Below are 21,113 nucleotides of genomic sequence, written 5' to 3' on the forward strand. Positions count from 1 at the left end.
AAGAGTTATCGATTCCCGCCCGTCGCGGCTTTGCCATCGCTAGGTTTAAAAGAAACGACAACCAAAAGAAAGTTGCAGTTTAGTTTACGTGTTAATAATAATCGCAGGTCGTGACGCTGAGATAATTAAAGTGAGTGTCCAGGATGTCAACGGCCTTGCCGCCGCCTGCCACCCACCGAACTGATCGAAAACGATCGGAGGGCGGGAAAACATGGCCAGAAGAGTTTTCGCACAGATCGCTGCGCCTGCTACTCGAAAACACACATACACACGCACGCGATTCGCACAATCTTGCAGAAATATTAATGCGAAAATGTGCAAAATATTCGGCAACAAATAGTGGCCACGACTACGGCCAGCTCGACCCGCTGCTTGGTGATGCAACTGCCTTATTGATTTTGCCCACTTTCACCGCTTACAACATTCGCTTTTAGTTTCCGACTTGTAGTTTCACCAGGCGCTCGACATTTCCATACGCATCGGCGAGGCGTGAACTTCGTTTCCAGATGTAAATTAGATCGGGTGTACTTGCAAAGTCATCAGCCCCCTTTGGAAAGAGCTCTCTTTCTGAATTAGATTCCAGGCAAAGGGGGAATCGATTTGCGAGCAGTGTCATATCACCGACCTCCGGCTCCTGAGGTATTTCGGAGAAAGTTCAGCCCTCTGAACAGGTGACCCGCTGACTAGCTGGGCTCGTTTCGTTGCAATGATATGATGGCAACCGGTTCCGAAAAAGTCCCCCCACTCACTCAATGGTCCAGGGCCCAGATGCCGTTGTAGAGCAGCCCTAATCTCCCGGAGAGAGAGCGAGTGTAGCACCCGAAATTCTGAAGACCCGACCCAAAGCCGAAGCCAGAGCCGAGGCGGCGCTACGAAATCGAAATCAGAATACGCCTGTTGCTGGCTCATTTTCATGGCTGGTGCTGTCGCATATTCGATTTCAGTTTACTCCCAGACGCGACGACGTGCAGGTTGACTAATTGCCTGGTTCCCAAACTCAAACTCAAATCCGAACCCCAACCAAACCCAGCTAGGCCCAGCACGCACACTTAGAAGAGAACTCGAAACCTATTGCACCTGCACACAGTCGCGCTCTAATCGATTCTAAGTAAATAAATCAAAGTTTGAAAGTACAGGCAAAGTCAAACGGTACGCGCGAACACGAGACCTCCTCTATTCGTCTTTGAAAAATGCTATAATATGAACTAAACCGTCGATCTTGTTCCATTACAGCTTCATCATGTCGGCGAAAGCAATCACGGAGGCCACCGGCAAGGACATCCTGAACCGCCACCTCAACGCCCACGGCGCCGGCGTGGCCACCTGCCGTTTCGCTACAGTGAACTCCAGCACAGATTGGTCCAAGCTCGCCGTAGACCAGCCCTGGCTGCTGACCACGGTGAGTGCCAGTTAAAAATAGCCGCGGAACTCGCGGATTGCGAATCAGCCGATGTGCAGGAACAACAATTGGGCCAGCGACAACAAACGCTCGGCGGGATTGTTGGATTGTCATTGAACTTGACCTCGTGGTGGTGGTGGCTCTACCACGCCGTGGACGGATGACTAAGCGCGCGGCTCCTGATAAGAGCGAATTGGGCGCCAGTCGGGTGAGAGGTTTGCCGGAATCTGCGGGGTAGACGGACGGGCGCACGGCTCACCCGATGGCGCACTCCAGTTTTTATCAGATGGCTCGCCGGGCTCCCAGTCGGAGGTCGCGTGGCTTGGCGTAGCATGGCGTGGTCTTGGCCCCATTGGTTATCCGCCGGCGGATCAGGCTCACCTCATTTGCGAACACGATAAGCGTGCGTGGAGGAGATTGCTGGTGGGGATTCTCGATCACGCACCTATCTCTGATTGACCTTCCGATCGATAGTGGAAAATTTGGCTGTAGCCCAGTACTTATCTTGAGGGTGTCGCTTTATTATTTAGATTGGCTGGGCGATTCGGTGGAACTAATGTGTGTTGATTTTGCAGAAAAGCCTCTATCACCGAAATCCAAGTAGTCAACATCTTATCTTCAAGTTACTTATTGATTTTACAGGGAGCGTTTCGTTGGTCCTATCTATCATGGGCTTAAGTTCAAGAGGTAAACTGTGAAATAGTTGAGTGGGTTACTCAGAAAAGCTGGATTTGTATCTGTTGCGAATGGTTTTTTTCTGAATTTTAATCTTATCTTTAAGTTGTTTGTTGATTTTAGAGGGAGCGCCCCGGTTCTTAGTCTAATCTTAAAGGGGAATTTGCAAGGTGGTAACCCAAAAGGTGTAAATCGTGAAAATCCCTTTCGAAGAGGGGCGTATTTTTTTAAAGAATAATCTTATCCTAAACCGCGGGTTTCCACTTCATCAATGAAGAAAGTAGTCTATTTAAAAGTTTATCTTTGTGAATTAACTGGTGGGGCATATCACATTGTTACCACGTCGTGGGAAGTAACTTAGTGACTGTATTTGCTGAAGAATCCCCATTGATAAAGATGTTTACCCCCTCCAAGTGCGATGCGTAAACAACAACCTCAAATCCTAACACACAATACAACTAGCACAATAACAAACTAAGCACAGTGGTCTGTTAAACACAAAAACTTTAAAATTTCTTCTCGGAACTTGATTTTATTATCCCACCTTCCTTTAGGTGCTTATAGTTAAAGAGCAAAAACTGATTTTTAAAAAGAATGTGGCAGCTTTAAGTCCGTAATTTTAAATTCTTGCAAAGAAGGTCCAAGAAACCAACGAGTTTTAGAGTTCTTCGGGCTATAATTACACTATAAAGTTGATCGCCTGACGACTCTGATGACTTTTTGTACTCGAGCTGTTTGCTCAATTTACACTCGTACGATCTTCTAATAAGCATATGAGATGTGTTTTTGTCTGGGCACAAGTACAAGCTTGGGTAGGGGAACGAGCACTCGCATTGTCATTGCCAATGACGCGGGAACGACCCCTGGCGCTATCGGCTGATCTTGCCGACAGATGCTGGTCGTTGGAACCGGCTTTCTGCTGACGCCGAGCTCAGGAGGCTCAAGTTCAACGATTTGTCGCTTATTTCACTTTATATTTAGTACACTTTAATTAACACCGTCCTTTCCTTTGTTGCAGCCGCTGGTGGTCAAGCCCGATCAACTGATCAAGCGTCGTGGAAAGCTGGGATTGATTGGCGTCAAGAAGACCTTCGAGCAGGTGAAGCAGTGGATTGGTGAGCGCCTCAACAAAGACCAGAAGATCGGAAATGCTGTCGGCAAGCTGCGCAACTTCATTATCGAGCCTTTTGTGCCGCACACGGATGTGAGTAACCTATATTTTGTATCCATGGAGTGTATATTTATGTTTACAACATCTCTTCTAGGCCGAGGAGATGTACGTGTGCATCTACTCGCACCGCGCGGCCGACACCATCCTGTTCTACCACCAGGGTGGCGTGGATATTGGCGATGTAGATGCCAAGGCCGTGAAGTTGGATGTCCCGGTGAACTCCACTCTGTCGTTGGCCGACGTTAAGAGCAAGCTTTTGAAGGAGGTTAAGGATGCTGGCACCAAGGAGCGCATCGCCAAGTTCATAAGCGCTTTGTACACCACCTACGTGGACCTGTACTTCACATACCTGGAGATCAACCCCCTCGTGGTGACAGCCGATAATCTGTACATTCTGGATTTGGCGGCCAAGCTGGACTCGACTGCTGACTTCATCTGCCGTCCCAAGTGGGGCGAGATCGACTACCCACCTCCATTCGGCCGGGACGCCTATCCCGAGGAGGCGTACATCGCCGACCTGGACGCCAAGAGCGGTGCTTCGCTCAAGCTGACGATACTAAATCGTAACGGTCGCATCTGGACGATGGTGGCCGGCGGTGGCGCCAGTGTCATCTACTCGGACACTATCTGTGATCTGGGTGGAGCCTCCGAGCTGGCCAACTATGGAGAGTACAGTGGAGCTCCTTCGGAGCAGCAGACCTACGAGTACGCCAAGACGATACTCAACCTGATGACCTCCTCGCCAAAGCATCCCGATGGCAAGGTGCTGATTACTGGAGGTGGCATTGCCAACTTTACCAATGTGGCGGCGACCTTCCAAGGTGAGAGATATAGATTGCCTATCTAATCAGCCATCAATCTAAATGCGATTCTCTGTGCAGGTATCATCACCGCCCTGCGCGAGTTCCAGCCCAAGCTGGCCGAACACAATGTTTCGATCTTTGTGCGACGCGCCGGACCCAACTACCAGGAGGGTCTCCGGAAGATGCGGGACTTTGGCAGCACCTTGGGCATCCCACTGCACGTCTTCGGACCCGAGACCCACATGACCGCCATTTGCGGAATGGCGCTGGGCAAGCGACCCATTCCCCAGGTCTCCAGCGTTGAGTTCTCCACGGCCAACTTCCTGCTGCCCGGTGGACAGCAAGCCCAAGCAGAGCTCAAGGCTGCCAGCGATGCTACCGAGGCATTGGGCTCCGGTTCCGGTAAGTAGAAATGCATGAACTGTGATGTAGCTGGTTGCTTTAAGACTTTGTGTGCGGCTAACTCGGGATCTCACTAATCCATTTTAGCTGTAATTCAATGAACTGTTTGTATCCCCGCTACAGAGTGCAACGCATCGATCGTCCTCACTTATCTGATCTCTCTCTCTTTTTCTCTCTCTGTATTTTGTATGTTTGCATTGCTCGCCCTCGACTACAACGACAACGAATCTTGTCGCCACACTCACAAAAAAAATCTAAAAAATTATCCACATAATCACACCAAATTATTAACAAAACCGATTTGAAATGCTCGTTTGGCCCACCGATCTGCACCTGGTCTGATCCGATTCCACCCAATCTGATCCCTCATAACCCCGTGTTCGTGTAATGTGTTTGTTTGTGTATCGTATTGGTTTGTCAATCTTCTACACGTCCTGATCTCGCTCTCTGCTCCTCCATCATCATCCAATCGATCCCTGACATCGATCTCGACTCTCGTCTCTCGACACGTTCCATTTGGGATAGCTCTGAGCCCGACCGCAGCTAAACCGATTAAACTACCACCTATCTCAGCAGATGAGGGCGACAGCACTAGCGTCGCCGGTGCTCAGCGCAACGGATCGAGTCTGAACCGAAAGTTCTTCTCCAACACCACCAAGGCGATTGTGTGGGGCATGCAGCAGCGGGCGGTGCAGTCGATGCTCGACTTTGACTTTATCTGCAGGTAAGTTCGGGTCGGTTGCTATTGATGTCAAACTGAAACACTTACATTTTCATCTACTTGCAGACGCGATGAGCCTTCTGTGGTGGCAATGGTGTATCCCTTCACCGGGGACCACAAGCAGAAGTACTACTGGGGTCACAAGGAAATCCTCATTCCCGTGTACAAGAAAATGTCCGATGCCATCCACAAGCACAAGGATGTCGACGTTATGGTCAACTTCGCTTCCATGCGCAGTGCTTACGAGTCCACGCTCGAAGTGCTCGACTTCCCCCAGATCCGGACGGTGGCCATTATCGCCGAGGGCATTCCGGAGAACATGACCCGCAAGCTGATCATTGAGGCGGACAAGAAGGGAGTCGCCATCATTGGACCCGCCACCGTGGGCGGTGTTAAGCCCGGTTGCTTCAAGATTGGCAACACCGGCGGTATGCTGGACAACATCCTGCACTCGAAACTCTACCGTCCAGGCAGTGTGGCGTATGTCTCCCGCTCCGGAGGCATGTCCAACGAGCTGAACAACATCATCTCGAAGGCCACCGACGGCGTGATCGAGGGCATTGCCATTGGAGGTGATCGCTACCCAGGCTCCACCTTCATGGACCACATTCTGCGCTATCAAGCCGATCCAGAGACCAAGCTGATCGTCCTGCTGGGAGAAGTTGGTGGCACCGAGGAGTACGACGTGTGCGCCGCTCTGAAGGACGGACGCATTACCAAGCCTCTGGTGGCCTGGTGCATTGGAACTTGCGCCAGCATGTTTACTTCCGAAGTCCAGTTTGGCCACGCCGGATCCTGCGCGAATTCCGATCGAGAGACGGCCACAGCTAAGAACAAGAGCCTGCGGGAAGCTGGCGCCTACGTTCCAGATTCGTTCGACACGCTGGGAGAGCTCATTCACCACGTGTACGGTGAACTGGTGAAGACTGGTCGCGTGGTGCCCAAGGAGGAGGTGCCGCCACCAACAGTCCCCATGGATTACTCGTGGGCTCGTGAGCTGGGTCTTATCCGCAAGCCCGCTTCCTTCATGACGTCCATCTGCGACGAGCGTGGGCAGGAGCTGATCTACGCAGGAATGCCAATCAGCGAGGTGCTCAGCAAAGACGTAGGCATCGGCGGTGTCATCTCTCTGCTGTGGTTCCAGCGTTGCCTGCCTTCCTACGTATGCAAGTTCTTTGAGATGTGCCTGATGGTCACTGCGGATCACGGACCCGCCGTTTCGGGAGCTCACAACACCATTGTGTGCGCCCGTGCTGGCAAGGATCTGGTCTCCTCAGTCGTCAGTGGTCTGCTGACCATTGTAAGTTCATAAAAAAGGATTATTTTAACCTTTCATCTTATCCTAATGCATCTTTTGTTTTCTCTTACAGGGTGATCGCTTCGGTGGTGCTCTGGATGGATCTGCCCGTCAGTTCTCAGAGGCGTACGACACCAACCTGCATCCCATGGAGTTCGTGAACAAGATGCGCAAGGAGGGCAAGCTTATCCTGGGCATTGGCCACCGAGTGAAGTCTATCAACAACCCTGATGTGCGCGTAAAGATCATCAAGGAATTCGTGCTGGAGAACTTCCCTGCGTGCCCTCTTCTTAAATACGCCCTGGAGGTGGAGAAGATCACGACCAACAAGAAACCGAATCTTATCCTCAATGTGGACGGCGTGATAGCTACCGCATTCGTGGACATGCTGCGCAACAGCGGCTCATTTACCAGGTGAGCGGTTTAAGCTGGTTCAAAAAAGGTTCAAAAAAACTAAACAAACTTTCTTTTCTTTTTTAATTTTTAGTGAGGAGGCACAGGAGTACATCAATGTGGGCGCAATCAACTCGCTGTTCGTCCTGGGCCGTAGCATAGGATTTATCGGCCACTACATGGATCAGAAGCGTCTCAAACAGGGCCTGTACCGCCACCCGTGGGACGACATCTCATACGTCATTCCCGAGCAGTACAACTAAGCGGGCATCTGGGGCCGCATCGATGTTATATATTTACGTATATACAAACATATACATATTATTCGGAAGTTGTTGTAGTTAAGCACAGATGTATGATGTTAGGCAGGGAGGTAACCCGCTTTCCCAGGCTGGAAGGATCCACCTCGGTCTATCCGCGCATGTGCCTCTCCCCAAATTCCCCTCCCCTCTCACTTAACCTGCATTTAAAGTTCTTAAGTTACCATCTTACCCTCGTTGTTCTTGTAAGCTGTGCGAGCCTTGGAGCCCGTAGGGGTTTTGGAATCTAGACCTAGTAAAATTTAGTGCTCCGCGCCGCACTACAAAACAGTACCCCAGCATAACACTATTTGATACTTTTATACTTTAGTTTGGATGCTCACAATTGTCTAGACAACAAGAGAATAAATTGTTGCAAAAGCTTAATTTTATTTTTATCGCCCTTTTATTGCTTATGATTTGAGTCCCACGCTCCCTTTGCCAACATCTCGAAGAGAAACGGACACTGCACTAGTTCCTGCTGCACTGAAGCACATTTATTTATAAACAATTACACGAATATATATTTACAATGCACAGGAAATGCAATTTCCCTCGCGGAGCCTGTCGTCGTCTTGGAAAACTCACCGCAATTAAATCGCACAAATGCTTTGACTAACAAAAACTGTGAACTGTCTTTTGTCTCGAGCAGTTTAATTTTCTGACCATTTAACAATTTGGAAACGCACACACAACTAAGCTTAGAATCTCATGGAAAACAGGAACCCCTTAACCACTAAAGCACCTCGGCAGGGAGGTGTCTCCTATCTCATGCGCCGCATCTTGCGCTCCATCTTCCTTTGCTTTTTCTCGTCTACCTCGGGATTATCGTCCTGGGCGTTTCGCTGCGACAGCCAGGGCTGAATGACGGTGCCCCAGAGCATCCAGCCGGCACGGACGGGCGCCAGGAGGAGCACCAGCCAGAAGTAGTTGGAGATGAGGGCCAGCAGCAGTGTGCCGGAGGTGAGGATGATCAGGTCCTTGACGTTTCTGCAGGGAAGGTCTTGTGTAAGTCAAGCGGATAGATAGCCCTTTGGGTGCACTTACTCCGCCACACCGCCTTCCATGTTCAAGTCGTTGCCCGAGTCCACAAGGGCCCCGCTCTCAGAGTATTTTGCCTTCGACATGAAGACCATGAACTGATAGGAGCTGGCGAGGATCAGCAATGCCAGGATGTGCATGAACTGAGGGGAAGTTGATTATGATGATTAACTATGTCAGGATGCACATAGGCCGTCTTACCACCGAGGTCTTGGTGACTTCGAAGACGAGGAAGCTGAGGAGCAGGGCGGGTGCAGCGCATCCAATAGCCATGTTTCTGTAGAAAGCCAGAGTCGTCTTGTTCTCCTCGACGATTTGCTTGGCGCCCTTCGTGCCCTGTTTGCCCTTCTGCTGCGGCTGCAAGTAGACAAACGATTTTGGTTAATCCTCGAGAGCTTTGTCCTAGGGCTGGTAGCACTTACAGCCATGGTGGGATTGCGAGTTGTGTGTCAGGTATTTCGAAAACCAAAATCGGACCACTTTTTATTTTTTTTTTTTAAATATTAAGTTACTTCCTTCCGTGAAGAGGGAAGAATTATTTGGCCGCCCCGTTGGAACGGGTTAACGCCACTGCCAATGTATGAAATTAAATTTCAAGAAAAACAAAATTTAATGGATGTAAATGTAAATATCGTGCAGTAGTTTCTGGTGATGTTATGATGACAATGAACGATGAGCGATGACGATGAACGATAAGCGATGAAAATGTTATCAATGTGTGTGAGAAATTTTAATTTTAAGATTTTGTGAGTTGGTATAAGCGTGGATGGTGTTATAGTGTGTTAAATGAGCAGTGTGGAGTGTGTTGTATTAGATATTAATATTAGCAGCTCGAATGAAACTGGTAATCGATGTCCAATTTTCAATTGGTTCATTTCCAAGTAAACGATAGATATCGTTATATTTAAGTAGTGTTGGATAATTTTGTCTTGTTGGTGTATATTTTGAGCAATTTAACAAAATATGCGAAATGTCTTCATTAACGTTGCACGAATCGCATAGGGCGTTATCGTAGACTTTCATTTTGGAAAGTGTGTATTTGTCAAAAGCATGTCCGCTTAAGATTCTGTTTAGAGTCTTCGTTTCTATACGGTTGAATAGGTGTTCTTTGTTTTTAAACCAAGGCTTGGAAGTGGTATATGGTGAGAGGAGAGAGTAACCCTTGTTACGCTCTAATGAGAACAGACTGTATTCACGCTCCCAGTATTGTTTTATTTGCGCGAACATATGATTGATTGCGTCCTTAAGGGTCCATCTGACGGGTGCGAAAGAGCCGTTAATTTTAGCATTTTTAGCCGCTGTATCTGCGAGATCGTTTTCCCAAATATTGGAATGGCTTGGAATGTGGTGAAATTCTATGGATAGCAGGGTTGGGTTGTTTATGACTTTTTTCAGAATGCATTGAGAGATGCAGTTTTTGGAGTTCGTGTTCTTTATTGTCTGGATGGCACCAAGACTGTCAGTTAAAATTGCTATTTTGGAGAACTTTTTTGAAATACCGAAGTCAATGGCTTTTTCTAGGGCTGTGAGTTCAGCAGTCAGCGACGATAGTTTTTTGTCGGTGTAGAAACTTTTTATCGAATTGGAATTTAAGTGAACAAAGGCACTGCCTGTAAAATTTTCCGACACAGAACCATCCGTGAAGATGATTTCCATATTTTTTGAGGTTAAACCTCTTATTTTTTCTTTAAATAAAGAGAGAATTATAGTCTCGTTTGCCATTTTTTTATTCGTACAAGTACCTTTAAAGAAATTTGTGTCAACTGAAATCTTGCGTGTGGACAGAGAGTAAGGACAAATAGGAGCAATACTATCCAGGATATTTTTAAATTCAGCATAAATTCTACTGTAACTAGTATTTTTGGCTACAAAGGAGTTTGACAAAAGCGACGCAGATGGTAGTCCATAAGCGAACGTTTTGGCCAACTCCTTCGCTGTAGCGAATTTAATCCTATAAGCTGGAGGAAGTTCAGCTGCAAGATTATAAATAATATTAATTGGAGTCGATTTAATAAGTCCCAAGGCCTTTCTAAGGTGGAAATTAGCATGCTTATTTATATTGTTTTGTACTGATTTTGATATGTTTGAAAAAGAGGAGCAGGCGTATTCATATCTAGTTCTAATAAATGCTTTATAAAAGAGTAGTGACTTGCTTGGATGTACTCCGAAGCGGCAACCACTGAGCATTTGAATAAACATATTCGTTTGATTCGATTTAGAGATCGTTTTATTTACATGCTGAACAGACGAGTTGTTTGAACTTATGACTCTACCTAGATAATTTATACTATTTACATTTTTTAAAATAATATTATTGCACAAGATACTTAAAGGTTTTTTCCTTAGATTAAAATGAATGGTGGCTGATTTGTCTGGATTAAAAGTAAGATTATTAATATTGCACAGTTCCATAAATCTATTTACTTTTTGTTCTAATTTCTCTTCAGCCATCGAAAAGACTTTGTCATAACAGACTAGAAAGAAGTCGTCAGCGTACTGGAACAGAATACTGTCATGGTCATTACTTAAGCTGTGAAGCTCAGCTGTATATAAATTAAAGAGGATTGGACTCAGACAACTACCTTGACTAACTCCTTTGTTTACAGTTATCTCTGCAGTACCCATAGTGAGAACTCTTTTACTAAGGAAGTTTATAATGAAATAAATATGATTGTGGTCGAAACCCAAACTAACTAATTTGCTACCCAGAATAGGGATATTGACGGCATCAAAGGCTTTACTTAAGTCTAAAACCGCTGCGGTAACGTGGAAACCACGAGCTTTTAGGTTGGCTATGTTATTTATTACATCGTTGATGCATTGGGCAGTAGAATGGTTTTTTCTGAACGCATAGGATCTTGGTGGCAGAATTTTATTTTTATTAATGTGCTCTTCCATCCGCAATTTAATCAAACCTTCTAAGCACTTAAAAGTCACACTTAGAAGGCAGATAGGTCTGTTGTTGGTAATAATTGAAGAGTCTAGATTTTTTTTGGGAACAGGTATAACCCTTATTTTCCGCCACTGATCTGGAATAAACCCATTGTCTAAAGTAATGTTTAGCAGGGATACCAGTTTTTCTATTTGACTTAAGGGTAGAGATAGAAGCATTCTGTATGAAATGTTGTCAAGACCCTTAGCCGAGTCTGGGTTACGAGAGTTAAGGAAGTCAAGAAGTTCACGCGCTGAGAAATTAGAGTTGGTATATCTATAAAGCAGATCAGGAGAAAAAGATACGTCAGGACACATCGCAGTGTTGGGAGCTGTGGCTATTTGATTGAGAAAATCTCTATGTTCTGAGTCAGATATTGCACTGTTTGACGGTTTAATTTGTTTAAAAAGTTTAAGATTTTTGATTTTGTTCCACATATCTTTCAGAGAAGAGGGGTTAGAAATGTCTTCTGCTAGCTTATTGAGGTTTTCTTTTCTCATTTTATAATAATAGTTGTTAAGTTTTTTATTACTGTTAATATAGGCAATAGCATCAGATTGTAGTTTGGATTTAAAATATTTTTGTCTGCACGCGTTTCTTAATCTAAACAATTTTTCAAATACCTCGTCCCAATACTTTTTTGGAACATATCTATTGTTTGTATTTATTTTAATTGAATTATTACAGTGTATTGTTTGGGATAAGTTGGAAATGCTATCTAACGTTGTAATTTGAATTTTGGAAAAGTCTTTGATTATTTTATTATGGTTAAATTTAATAATATTAGTCGAAGCAGAAATTTGGTCTATTTCAATTAAGATTGGGAAATGATTGCTATTTGATATTTTAGAATTTATTGAGGACCAGTTAGAACAAAGATTGCTACTATTAATGAAAGTGAGATCGAGTGTTGAACTATAGGATGGGTTATGGGAGTAAGTTGGAGAGCCGTTGTTAAGGCAAAAGAAACCGGAGTGTAAGAGGGAATTTTCTAAAATACCGCCTCTGACATCTTGAGTATTATTACCCCAAATGCTGGATTTGGCATTGAAGTCACCACCTATGACAGTTAGACCACTCGATTGAGCAGCAATAGTAAATAGATCATCGCAACCTTGTTGAAAAGAATTAATGTCTGTGCTGGGAGCAGCATAGACACTGAAAATATTAATATTATTTCTTAGGTTAATTGTACGGATACCAATGACTTCTAAGCTAATATCACAGTTGATTTGTTTAAAGCGTATGTGTTTTTTTAAGTAAATTCCAACGCCTCCATAACCATCGTTACGCGGCTTACATACAAAATTATAATTTGCCAAGCTACACATGGAATTATTGGAAACCCATATCTCTGATAAAATTGCTATGTCTATGTTGTTGTTTACTAAGAATAATTCTAGTAATTGTTTGTTATTATTAGCAGTTAAGCTCTGAATATTATACTGTAGGATTTTTATTGTCATTTAAATAATATAACTTTATGTTTTATTTTCAAATGAAAACAGATAGACAAATGAAAGAGAAAAGAAAAACGAATAAATAAAAAACAATTAATTTAACAGAAAAAAGAAAAAAAAAAAAACAAAAAAAAAAAAATCAGAAAAAATAAGTAAATAGATAAATAAATAAATAAAAAAGTTATTATTCAAAATTAAACAAGTTGATTAATTTTGAACAAATCAATTTTTGAGTTTGTAAGTGCTATTCTGTTTCTTAAATTCTCTAAAAAGTTTCTTGATTCAGGTACTAAATTGGTTGTTTCGTTGACTAGAAATGAGGATATTTCAGAAGCTAATTGATTTAAGCTATTCTCCGCAGCTTCAAGAGCTGGATTGTCTAAAAAAGGTTGACTAGAGGGTGAGGAACTAGGTGGATTAGAATGAATGAGAGAAAACTTTTCGTTTGGAGTGTACTCATGTTCATGAAGAGCAGCTTTCCAGCTGATCATAGTGTCGCGTGAATTTTTATCTTCGTTTTTCTTGTTAAGAGAGTTCTTAACAACCTTATTAAAAGGGTTTTGTGCAAATATTTGTTGGGTAGCTATTTTGGTATTATTTTGTAACACTGGATTGGCAGATTTTCTTTGCCATGTTGGCTGGGGGAAGTGGGTTAAGTCGTTGGTGTCGACTTCATCTAAAATTTGGAAGAGAGAGGGGTACCTAATCTTCGTTTCATTTCGTGATAAATTCTCAATAGTCATACATTTCTGGATAGCGTACGCTCTCTTACGAGCAGGGCACTCAAGAGAGGTGGCTGGGTGATTTTGTTTGCAGTTGGCACAAACGAGTTGATTACATTGTTGTTCTCTTGAATGCGAAATAGAACATTTACTGCATTTTTGTTCAGTTTGTTTACAATGCTGAGCAAAGTGATTAAATCTAAAACAACGAAAACATTGACTAAAAGGAACATATGGACTAACATTAATTTTGGTGTACAGGAAGACAATCTCGTTGGGAATTTGAGTACCTTTAAAAAGAATCTTAACCCTAGGAGTGTTAATAAAAATATCTTTATTGTCTCGGTCCTTAGTCTTCACACGAATTATTTCTTGAATAGGTACTGGAGAAGAAATGTACTCCTTAAGTTCAGAGTCGGAAAATTTTGTCGGAATATTAAAAATAATACCCATTTTAAAAATGAAATGCTTAAGAATTTTAGGTTCGTAACCATTACTTTTAAGATTTGAGGACAGGATGCTATTAGCTGCCGTTGCTGACTTGCACTCAGCCTTGCAGCGCCCATAACCAATCTTATTTACTGAAATTATATCTTTAATATTTAATTTTAGCAGGACAGCATTTAGTTCAAGAGGATTTATAGGAACTCTTCTAGGTCGGTTTTCGCCATTGGTTTCACCAATTTTGTCTATGTAGACCACAAAGGGTCCCTTGTGAGCGCTGCTGTACGAGTATCCGTTGTTTTCCAAATTTCCACTTTCTCTCTTCTCTTCTTTGCTAGCAGGATCCGTTATAGCTTTACCACTTACTTGGCTGGTTGGACTCGGATGACTTACAGGGTCAATGACTTCTTTCATCTCAACTTCTTCGGTTTCCGATTCTACTAAATTGTTATCCGTAGGTTTTTTCTTTTTATTTAAGGGCGATAATTTCGGCCTTTTAACGTTGCTCAGCTCCGAATAAGGGTTTTTACCCTTGGCCTCGGAGGAGGCCATTTTTCTTGGAGTAACTTTACCCGTAATTGATTGTTTATTTAACCAATAACAACAGACAAATATTTATAAAAGGTATTAAACGTATATATTACGTTATATTTTTGTTTTGAAAAAAACAGAATAAGTAAAAATCGGTATCACACACTGCTCAAACACCTCCGTTGCATGCAACAGTCAGCACGCGAATGGACCACTTTTTACGTGGCGAAGACGAATTTACAACAATGCGAGTGTTTTTCAACACTGTGTGTGATGGGAGAGCAGTGTTGAAAAATATGATTTTCTGTTTTTGTTATCAGAGGCATAGATAAGGGGGTATCTTAAAGCTTTTAAATAAATATATTTACAACATTTTTTTTAGGTTACGATTAACTTAAGACTATCCTAATTTAAAAACCAACTATAGTATATATAAAAGTATAAAAAAAACTGAACTAATTACAAGTTAACCCCATTATTAGTTTCACATACGCCCATGCCTCGCGCCTTTTTCAAATCGAAAGCCTAGCCATTCACTGCGAAACGCAGGAACAGCAGATTACCCCCTTCGACCAAACATTCGACCTTTGGATTTTGGATCTATCTAAAATTTAAATTCGCTGCACAACTAGCCGTGTGCGGTCACAACATGAATATGGATCGACTGGTGCAGCTGAACAACCAGGCTGGCGGTCGGGACAAGATCGCCCGGCTCGTCCAGTATGCGTCGCGAGCCATGTGGGATTCGCTGGAGTCCGCCAACTCCAGCCCAGCGCTGGTGGACAACTTCAAGACGATCGAATACATCCTCAGCACCTTCCGGAAGTGTAGGTATCCCTCGACCACGACCGATGGATCATCTAATCCCTCCTGATTGCAGTGCTCCGCTTCGGCAAGTGCGTGGATGTGTTCTACGGCACCCTGAAGACACTCCATCATCCGGACCTCACCATCCGGGTGACGCTCACCCTGAGCAAGCTGTCCCAGTCGCTGTTCCTTTTCGCCGACCACTTCCTTTGGCTGGCCAGGACGGGATTGACTGCGGTGAACGCCAAGCGCTGGTCCAACATCGCCAACAAGTACTGGCTCTTCTCGATCATCATGAACCTGTGCCGCGATTTCTACGAGATTCTGAGGGTTCTGGACCTGCACAAATCCGGCTGCAAGGGCGGAATCTCGCGCTGCCGCCTCCCCACGAGCATCAACTCGCCAGAGGACTTCAAGCGCCTGGCCCTGCAGTCCTATGTGCTCGTGCAGGGACACAAGGACATTGTGGTGGACACGGTGAAGAATGTGTGCGACTTCTTCATCCCGCTGACCGCTTTGGGATACACGAGTCTCACGCCCCGGACGATTGGACTCCTGGGGGCGATATCATCGCTGGCCGGACTCTGGGCCCTGCTGGAGCCCAAGGCCAAGCTAACGCCTGCATAATACCTGATAATGGAAACCTTGTAGATTAGGCCCCCCATAATTCTTTGTATCTATTTTAATTGTTGTATTTGTATTTGTGCTCGGATTAAGTTAAAAGATAAACGAACGATTTTACGAAACCACCTCGCTTATCCGGCCCGTGTAACCGCCCGTGGCGAATGGCAAACAGCTGACGACACCGCCCCCGCCGTGAATGGCAGATTGGTACGTTTGGGTTTTCTGTTCCGTGTTTGCCCCTTTATCAGACGCATTTTGGCCAATGGTCCGCAGTCCGGTGGCGTTATCAGGGAATTGACGAGGCCGATGCGTCACCTGTGCGTGGGGCCGATCCGGACACCATGAACTACTCCTACTCAGCTCTCTCGCCCGGCGGCGGCGGAGGATTCGGCGGCGTCGACCAGCACAACCGCTGCTGCGGCAACAAGGCCTGGTGCGTCAAGGACATCTGCGGCATTGTCTGCGTGGTCATGACCTGGCTGCTCATCCTGTTCGCCGAGTTCGTGGTCATGCGGCTCATCCTCCTGCCCAGCAACTACACGGTCTTCAGCACCGTCAACATGATCGTGTTCCAGGCACTCGCCTTCCTCGCCTTCGCCTCGCACATACGCACAATGCTCTCGGATCCGGTGAGTGGGTTATGGCCATGTCATTGTGGGGTTCGTACTCCACTTCCCTTATCTATGTGGGTGGCACAAGTACCTGATGGGCATGATTATCGGAAAATATAGATGATTCTGCAAAACAAAGAGTAGCCTAATGAGGTAAATAAAATTAGGGCTTTCAGCTTTCGGCTTAGTCTTCCCTAAATCTAGGTGCGTACCTATTTATAAGGCTATCTTGGCTTAACAACTAAATTCAATTCAAATATAATGTTTAAAAATGTTTAATTCTACAAATGTAGTTCAGACATAAAGTTCTTAAGTGTAATATTTTTAATATAGTAGAGTGCCAGTTCCCTTTGGTTTTATCCGACACTCGATCCTGTATCTATGAGCTTACGGTCTGGCTCAAAGTGATTAAAGACGAAATACATTTAATCTTGATTTAATTTCTTTTCAGGGCGCTGTACCCCGCGGAAACGCCACCAAGGAGATGATCGAGCAGATGGGCTACCGCGAGGGCCAGATGTTCTACAAGTGTCCCAAGTGCTGCAGCATCAAACCGGAGCGGGCCCATCACTGCTCCGTTTGCCAGCGTTGCATCCGCAAGATGGACCACCACTGTCCGTGGGTCAATAATTGCGTGGGCGAGAACAACCAGAAGTACTTTGTGCTCTTCACCGTAAGTGCAACGCTCGTTTTCGCCCTCCCCCACTTAATTTCTTTCGCTTCCCATCCGCAGTTCTACATAGCTTCGATCTCCGTGCACACGCTCTTCCTTGTACTCACCCAGTTCGCGGAGTGCGTGAAAAACGACTGGCGCACCTGCTCGCCGTACTCTCCGCCGGCCACTATTTTCCTGCTGCTCTTTCTCACCTTCGAGGGCCTTATGTTCGGCATATTCACCATCATCATGTTGGCCACTCAGCTGACGGCCATCCTAAACGATCAGACGGTGGGTGCTTGGCTGACTCTCGGCACGGGATTATCCGGCTAAAGTTCTCCCATTTCTCTCACTCTCTTCCACTGACAACAGGGCATCGAGCAGTTGAAGAAGGAGGAGGCCCGCTGGGCCAAGAAGTCGCGCCTCAAGAGCATCCAGTCGGTGTTCGGACGCTTCTCGCTGGCCTGGTTCTCTCCGTTCACGGAACCCTCGTGCCGCACAAGGTTCAACTCTCACTTCTACTCGGTCTGAGGGAGAACACGGATTAGCTTAATCGAACAATACTAACTAACCAACTAACGTACAAGGCAACAAGTCGTCGCCACTTGTTGCGCCGCTGAGTGCAATGTTGTATCTTGCAACTGCTATTTTTCGATCAATTGTCAACTATATTTACTATAAATCGTATGTGTGTGTTTAGGCCTAAGCAAGGGGATTGATTAAACGTTCATTGCCTTGGCCAGGTGGAGATGTGTACTTACCTGAGAGCCCTACTAAATGCCTTGTTTTTGCCATTAGGTGAGATGGGTGAGAGCAGTCCCCGTAACAGAAGTCATGCGCGGCATCTCTGATTATTTCGAGGAGAGCTCTCTGCTTCTCGGGCAGCCAAAATTATCCGACATGGACACGGCTGCTGCTGCTGCTGCTGGTGATCTGTCTGCTCAGCGCAGCTCGGTTCAGTCTGAGAAAAACGATCGGAGATCCAGGAGGTGTCTGCTGGACGTGGTGTGCGCCATTCGAACGCCGATGCTGTGTTGTACATATTGTTTATATATAGAAAGATAGAACATCTCTGTGTTCCCAAACGTGAGTGCGAGTGTGAGTGTGTGTGCCAGTGTCTGGTGGATTTCAAATTGGAATTGGAAGAGGAATACGTGTATATCCGCTGCACCAGCACACAGTTTTCAAATAATGCCACAGGCCGAAAATGTGAATATGTCCTAATTACACATTTACCCATCCATTGTGCGGAAAATTTCATTTCAGTGAATCGGAAACGGAAAAATTCAAATTTTTACCGTCGTTTGTGTGCGGCCCGTTCTAAATATAAATAAGAAAGAAATCGCTTTCGGTTAATGCCGCGTTGAAAATACCCAACCGACCATACTGCGCCCTAATCCTACACAGCGAGTCCTGAAATTCCCATGCCAAAGTGGCCCTGTTTCGGCTAATTATATAGTGAGACCTGAGCATGGAAAGATCGCCAGCAGCCAATGCCGCGGGTAAGCATCATCGTCCAAGTGCCCCGGCGCCGGGAAACTGAGAGTTTCTCCTTTTTTCGGGAAACCTAGCGCCCGCTCCCGATCCCGGACCCGAGTAGAGTACTTCATGGCTATTTGTGTGGCTGCGCCATGTATTTTTATGGCCTGCCACGGGCTCCGTCTCCGTTTTCCTCCTCACCGCCATTGTGCGGCCCACAGTGCGGTTACGTAATTGTGAATTGAGTATGAGAAATTTTCATAATTGTACGTTGGAATATGCGCTGGTCGAGTGTCATTATTGTGTCCGCATCCCGGCGAGGACCGGGGATCGCGGCCCGAGTATCGAGTACCGGGCTGCGAGTTCCCAACTGCCGAAATACTATTTACGAATCACATTTGATTACGGCTCCCCATGCAGAAAGATTCGACATGCTCGCAAATAGTGCTGTTGACGCGTATGAATAATATTTGGAACTATTTTTAGTGAATATTCCGAATACTCGATGTTTGTGCCGGGTGTGCGGCTGAGCACGGGACAAACGAACTTTTTAGTGTAAACACAAACATGGTTAGTCCAAGAACTAGAATGTTTATTGATTTTGGATTTGGAAAAAATAATTACGATATCTTGTTTAAAGAGAATTTCTTAATATACTAAAATGTACAGGGTATAATCTAATACTTATCGGGCTTGCATTCATAAATTTAAAAACTAGTCTAAACCAACTAGAAACATTTTTTTAATAAGTAGCTGAACCACTATAGTAATCTCTGAAAAGAATATATTAAACATACTTTAAAAACACTTAAAGATACTATTTTTAAATGACATTTCTTAGCATCAGGTAAATATATTGTAGGGCCTTAAATTTATAGGTATAATTGCAGTACTACATTTTCAAACCCTTCTATAAAATCTAGAGACTGTTTTAATATTTTTTTTTTACATCTTAGCTAAACAAGTATGATAAACTCTATTACAATATATACATAATATTCTGTAAATATAATCCTAATACACTTAAAGATAAACCATTTTATAATAAAGCTTTGTGATATTACAACACTAGTCACTAGTCACCAGGAAGAACGAAAGGTGTTTGATATCGTTTAATGCACACAAAAAATTACTGTGTTAAATGTTATATACAATTCATTGACTTGTCCATATGACGAAAGAAAAAGTTACTCTCACACAAAATAATACAAGCAACATACTTTTCATGTTAGATTTACCATTAAGTAGTAACCGAATAAATAAAGGTCACTATTTTTAATAGTTGCAAACCTTTTCTAAATATTCGTATTGATAATTTTACCCATTACCTTTTTTTAGGTTTTTAGTTATAATGATTAGGGTATTCAAACATCGAATAAACTTTGAATTGGCGGCTCGCCTCCTTTGTTGCCGGCATAACTATGTGTGATTATGTACGCCTGAGGCAATTCTTGACATTTCGAAAATATTTATGATAATTTGTTCGGCGGACGACTTCCTCCGCCACCGAAACCTATAAAGCGATTAGTCACGATTATAATTAACGCACTATGTACCCAATTCCGCTTTGCAGAGCCTCCTGGCGAGGACGGAGGCTTCGAGACGGGCCAGCGCCGACCACCTCGCATCACGTTCAGCGATAACTCCAGCTCCCTGATCCGCTGTATCCCCAACGAACGAGCCACGTTCTTCGTGAAGATCGACTGCGCCGAGGAGGACGAGGCGGAACTGCTGCCCTTCAAATTCGAGTGGTAAGTCATAAATCTGTCGCGTAAAGTCTATTTTCCCCCGCTTACCTGTGCACCCGGCGGGTGAATCACCCGTCCTTGCTCCGCCCGGTCTGCTGTGCCTGATGCCAAATGCCAAAATTTGCGCATTAACATATGATTTCTCCTTCACGGCGACGGATCTGCTCAATTGAGCGGACCGAGAGCACAGCGGATCCGCCGGCAAAGAGCACCGGGTACATCTTGAGGCTTCCTCCCCGATTTTCTCAGAGTTTTCACCATGGGCCGCGGAAACTCTTGAGCGGCCAGTTCCACTTCGACGATCGGCGCATTAACATATCCGTTGCCCAGCGGGCGGACATTCAGTGCTATACGAGAGTTCTATATATACCCACCACTGCGTATACGTGCTGGTTCGTGGAATTCGGGGGTGTCCACACGGCGGATACTCAATAAATCATCTGCACACCGAAATCAATCAAATCGCGCGTGAATTCCAGCGGGACGCGGTTCGGAACTAAAAGCAGGGAACCTGGCGGACGAGGGTGGCGGGAGCGCTGGCCGAGATCTGTAACGAACGTCTAAATATAGCCACATTAACAAATCGCCGCGAAACTTTCGTCTGCCTTGGATACTTTTTTGGGATTGTCTTGGGAAACGGCGCAAGGAATTTGGACGGTGTGCGTCAAAAGCATTTCCATATAGTGCCCTAAAAGTGTTGAAAATAGTTTTTCTCAAACGAAATCGAAAATTACATAATGCGCCTGGCGGAGAAGCACAGAGGAACACATAGGTGGAGAGTGCGTTCGGTGTTTGGCAATATCCGCGAGAGTGAAAGATAAATAAATACAGCCCGCCGATGGGCCCCCAAACAACAGACACACAATCGAAACAAGAAACAATTTGAAAATTCTTTCTCG

At 44.9% G+C, this 21,113-nt stretch overlaps 5 protein-coding genes across 61 annotated transcripts in view; 4 read left to right on the plus strand and 1 right to left on the minus strand.

The window, feature by feature from the left end:
• Positions 1–23: 23 nt before the first annotated feature.
• LOC108030153 (ATP-citrate synthase) lies at positions 24–7,552 on the plus strand. 5 transcript variants are annotated; one of them, XM_017102879.3, is made up of 9 exons: positions 24–130; positions 1,234–1,399; positions 3,093–3,278; positions 3,340–4,066; positions 4,127–4,450; positions 4,976–5,174; positions 5,238–6,471; positions 6,542–6,882; positions 6,956–7,552. In XM_017102879.3, the coding sequence occupies exons 2-9, from the start codon at positions 1,241–1,243 to the stop codon at positions 7,122–7,124; spliced, it is 3,339 nt and encodes a 1,112-aa protein (XP_016958368.1). In that variant the 5' UTR covers positions 24–130; positions 1,234–1,240; the 3' UTR covers positions 7,125–7,552. The 5 variants fall into 5 exon arrangements, with proteins under 5 accessions (XP_016958368.1, XP_016958367.1, XP_016958369.1 ...); XM_017102878.3 differs by lacking the exon at positions 24–130 and adding an exon at positions 930–1,149; XM_017102880.3 differs by lacking the exon at positions 24–130 and adding an exon at positions 930–1,149 and having other exon boundaries at positions 5,024–5,174.
• Positions 7,553–7,635: 83 nt separating this feature from the next.
• LOC108030154 (transmembrane protein 208) lies at positions 7,636–14,532 on the minus strand. 4 transcript variants are annotated; one of them, XM_050887326.1, is made up of 5 exons: positions 14,499–14,532; positions 8,624–8,674; positions 8,403–8,558; positions 8,208–8,344; positions 7,636–8,150 (listed from the first exon to the last, which is right to left on the minus strand). In XM_050887326.1, exons 2-5 carry the CDS (start codon positions 8,627–8,629, stop codon positions 7,925–7,927), a joined length of 525 nt encoding a protein of 174 aa, XP_050743283.1. In that variant the 5' UTR covers positions 8,630–8,674; positions 14,499–14,532; the 3' UTR covers positions 7,636–7,924. The 4 variants fall into 4 exon arrangements, with proteins under 4 accessions (XP_050743283.1, XP_050743282.1, XP_050743281.1 ...); XM_050887325.1 differs by lacking the exon at positions 14,499–14,532 and adding an exon at positions 14,457–14,475 and having other exon boundaries at positions 8,624–8,771; XM_050887324.1 differs by lacking the exon at positions 14,499–14,532 and adding an exon at positions 14,404–14,422 and having other exon boundaries at positions 8,624–8,771.
• Positions 14,533–14,831: 299 nt separating this feature from the next.
• LOC108029944 (peroxisomal membrane protein 11B) lies at positions 14,832–15,843 on the plus strand. Its single transcript, XM_017102446.3, has 2 exons — positions 14,832–15,117; positions 15,171–15,843. Exons 1-2 carry the CDS (start codon positions 14,940–14,942, stop codon positions 15,722–15,724), a joined length of 732 nt encoding a protein of 243 aa, XP_016957935.1. The 5' UTR covers positions 14,832–14,939; the 3' UTR covers positions 15,725–15,843.
• A 75-nt stretch (positions 15,844–15,918) lies between these two features.
• LOC108029943 (palmitoyltransferase ZDHHC3) lies at positions 15,919–17,765 on the plus strand. The gene is made up of 4 exons (XM_017102445.3): positions 15,919–16,350; positions 16,784–17,005; positions 17,066–17,278; positions 17,360–17,765. The coding sequence occupies exons 1-4, from the start codon at positions 16,063–16,065 to the stop codon at positions 17,516–17,518; spliced, it is 882 nt and encodes a 293-aa protein (XP_016957934.1). The 5' UTR covers positions 15,919–16,062; the 3' UTR covers positions 17,519–17,765.
• A 201-nt stretch (positions 17,766–17,966) lies between these two features.
• Positions 17,967–21,113, plus strand: part of LOC108029940 (titin) — a 45,148-nt gene continuing 42,001 nt past the window's right edge. For all 50 annotated transcript variants that reach the window (XM_050887318.1, XM_050887271.1, XM_050887280.1 and 47 more), the window contains exons 1-3: positions 17,967–18,073; positions 18,254–18,489; positions 20,040–20,217. In XM_050887318.1, coding sequence (XP_050743275.1) covers positions 18,459–18,489; positions 20,040–20,217 — 209 coding nt within the window. In that variant the 5' untranslated portion in view covers positions 17,967–18,073; positions 18,254–18,458. The remainder of the gene's footprint in view (positions 18,074–18,253; positions 18,490–20,039; positions 20,218–21,113) is intronic.

This window comes from Drosophila biarmipes, chromosome 2R (genome assembly GCF_025231255.1).
Source record: "Drosophila biarmipes strain raj3 chromosome 2R, RU_DBia_V1.1, whole genome shotgun sequence".
NCBI classification, from domain to species: Eukaryota; Metazoa; Arthropoda; class Insecta; order Diptera; family Drosophilidae; genus Drosophila; species Drosophila biarmipes.

Excerpts from the sequence above, each read along its gene's own strand:
- LOC108029944 (XM_017102446.3), top strand. The coding sequence starts at position 14,940 with ATGAATATGGATCGACTGGTGCAGCTGAACAACCAGGCTGGCGGTCGG. Across the intron at positions 15,118-15,170 it reads CCTCAGCACCTTCCGGAAGT|TGCTCCGCTTCGGCAAGTGC; the intron begins GTAGGTATCCCT and ends TCCTGATTGCAG.
- LOC108030153 (XM_017102879.3), top strand. The coding sequence starts at position 1,241 with ATGTCGGCGAAAGCAATCACGGAGGCCACCGGCAAGGACATCCTGAAC. Across the intron at positions 5,175-5,237 it reads GACTTTGACTTTATCTGCAG|ACGCGATGAGCCTTCTGTGG; the intron begins GTAAGTTCGGGT and ends ATCTACTTGCAG. Across the intron at positions 6,883-6,955 it reads AACAGCGGCTCATTTACCAG|TGAGGAGGCACAGGAGTACA; the intron begins GTGAGCGGTTTA and ends TTTAATTTTTAG.
- LOC108030154 (XM_050887326.1), bottom strand. Across the intron at positions 8,345-8,402 it reads AAGTCACCAAGACCTCGGTG|TTCATGCACATCCTGGCATT; the intron begins GTAAGACGGCCT and ends ACTTCCCCTCAG. Across the intron at positions 8,151-8,207 it reads ATGGAAGGCGGTGTGGCGGA|AAACGTCAAGGACCTGATCA; the intron begins GTAAGTGCACCC and ends CCTTCCCTGCAG.
- LOC108029943 (XM_017102445.3), top strand. The coding sequence starts at position 16,063 with ATGAACTACTCCTACTCAGCTCTCTCGCCCGGCGGCGGCGGAGGATTC. Across the intron at positions 16,351-16,783 it reads GCACAATGCTCTCGGATCCG|GGCGCTGTACCCCGCGGAAA; the intron begins GTGAGTGGGTTA and ends ATTTCTTTTCAG. Across the intron at positions 17,279-17,359 it reads CCATCCTAAACGATCAGACG|GGCATCGAGCAGTTGAAGAA; the intron begins GTGGGTGCTTGG and ends CACTGACAACAG.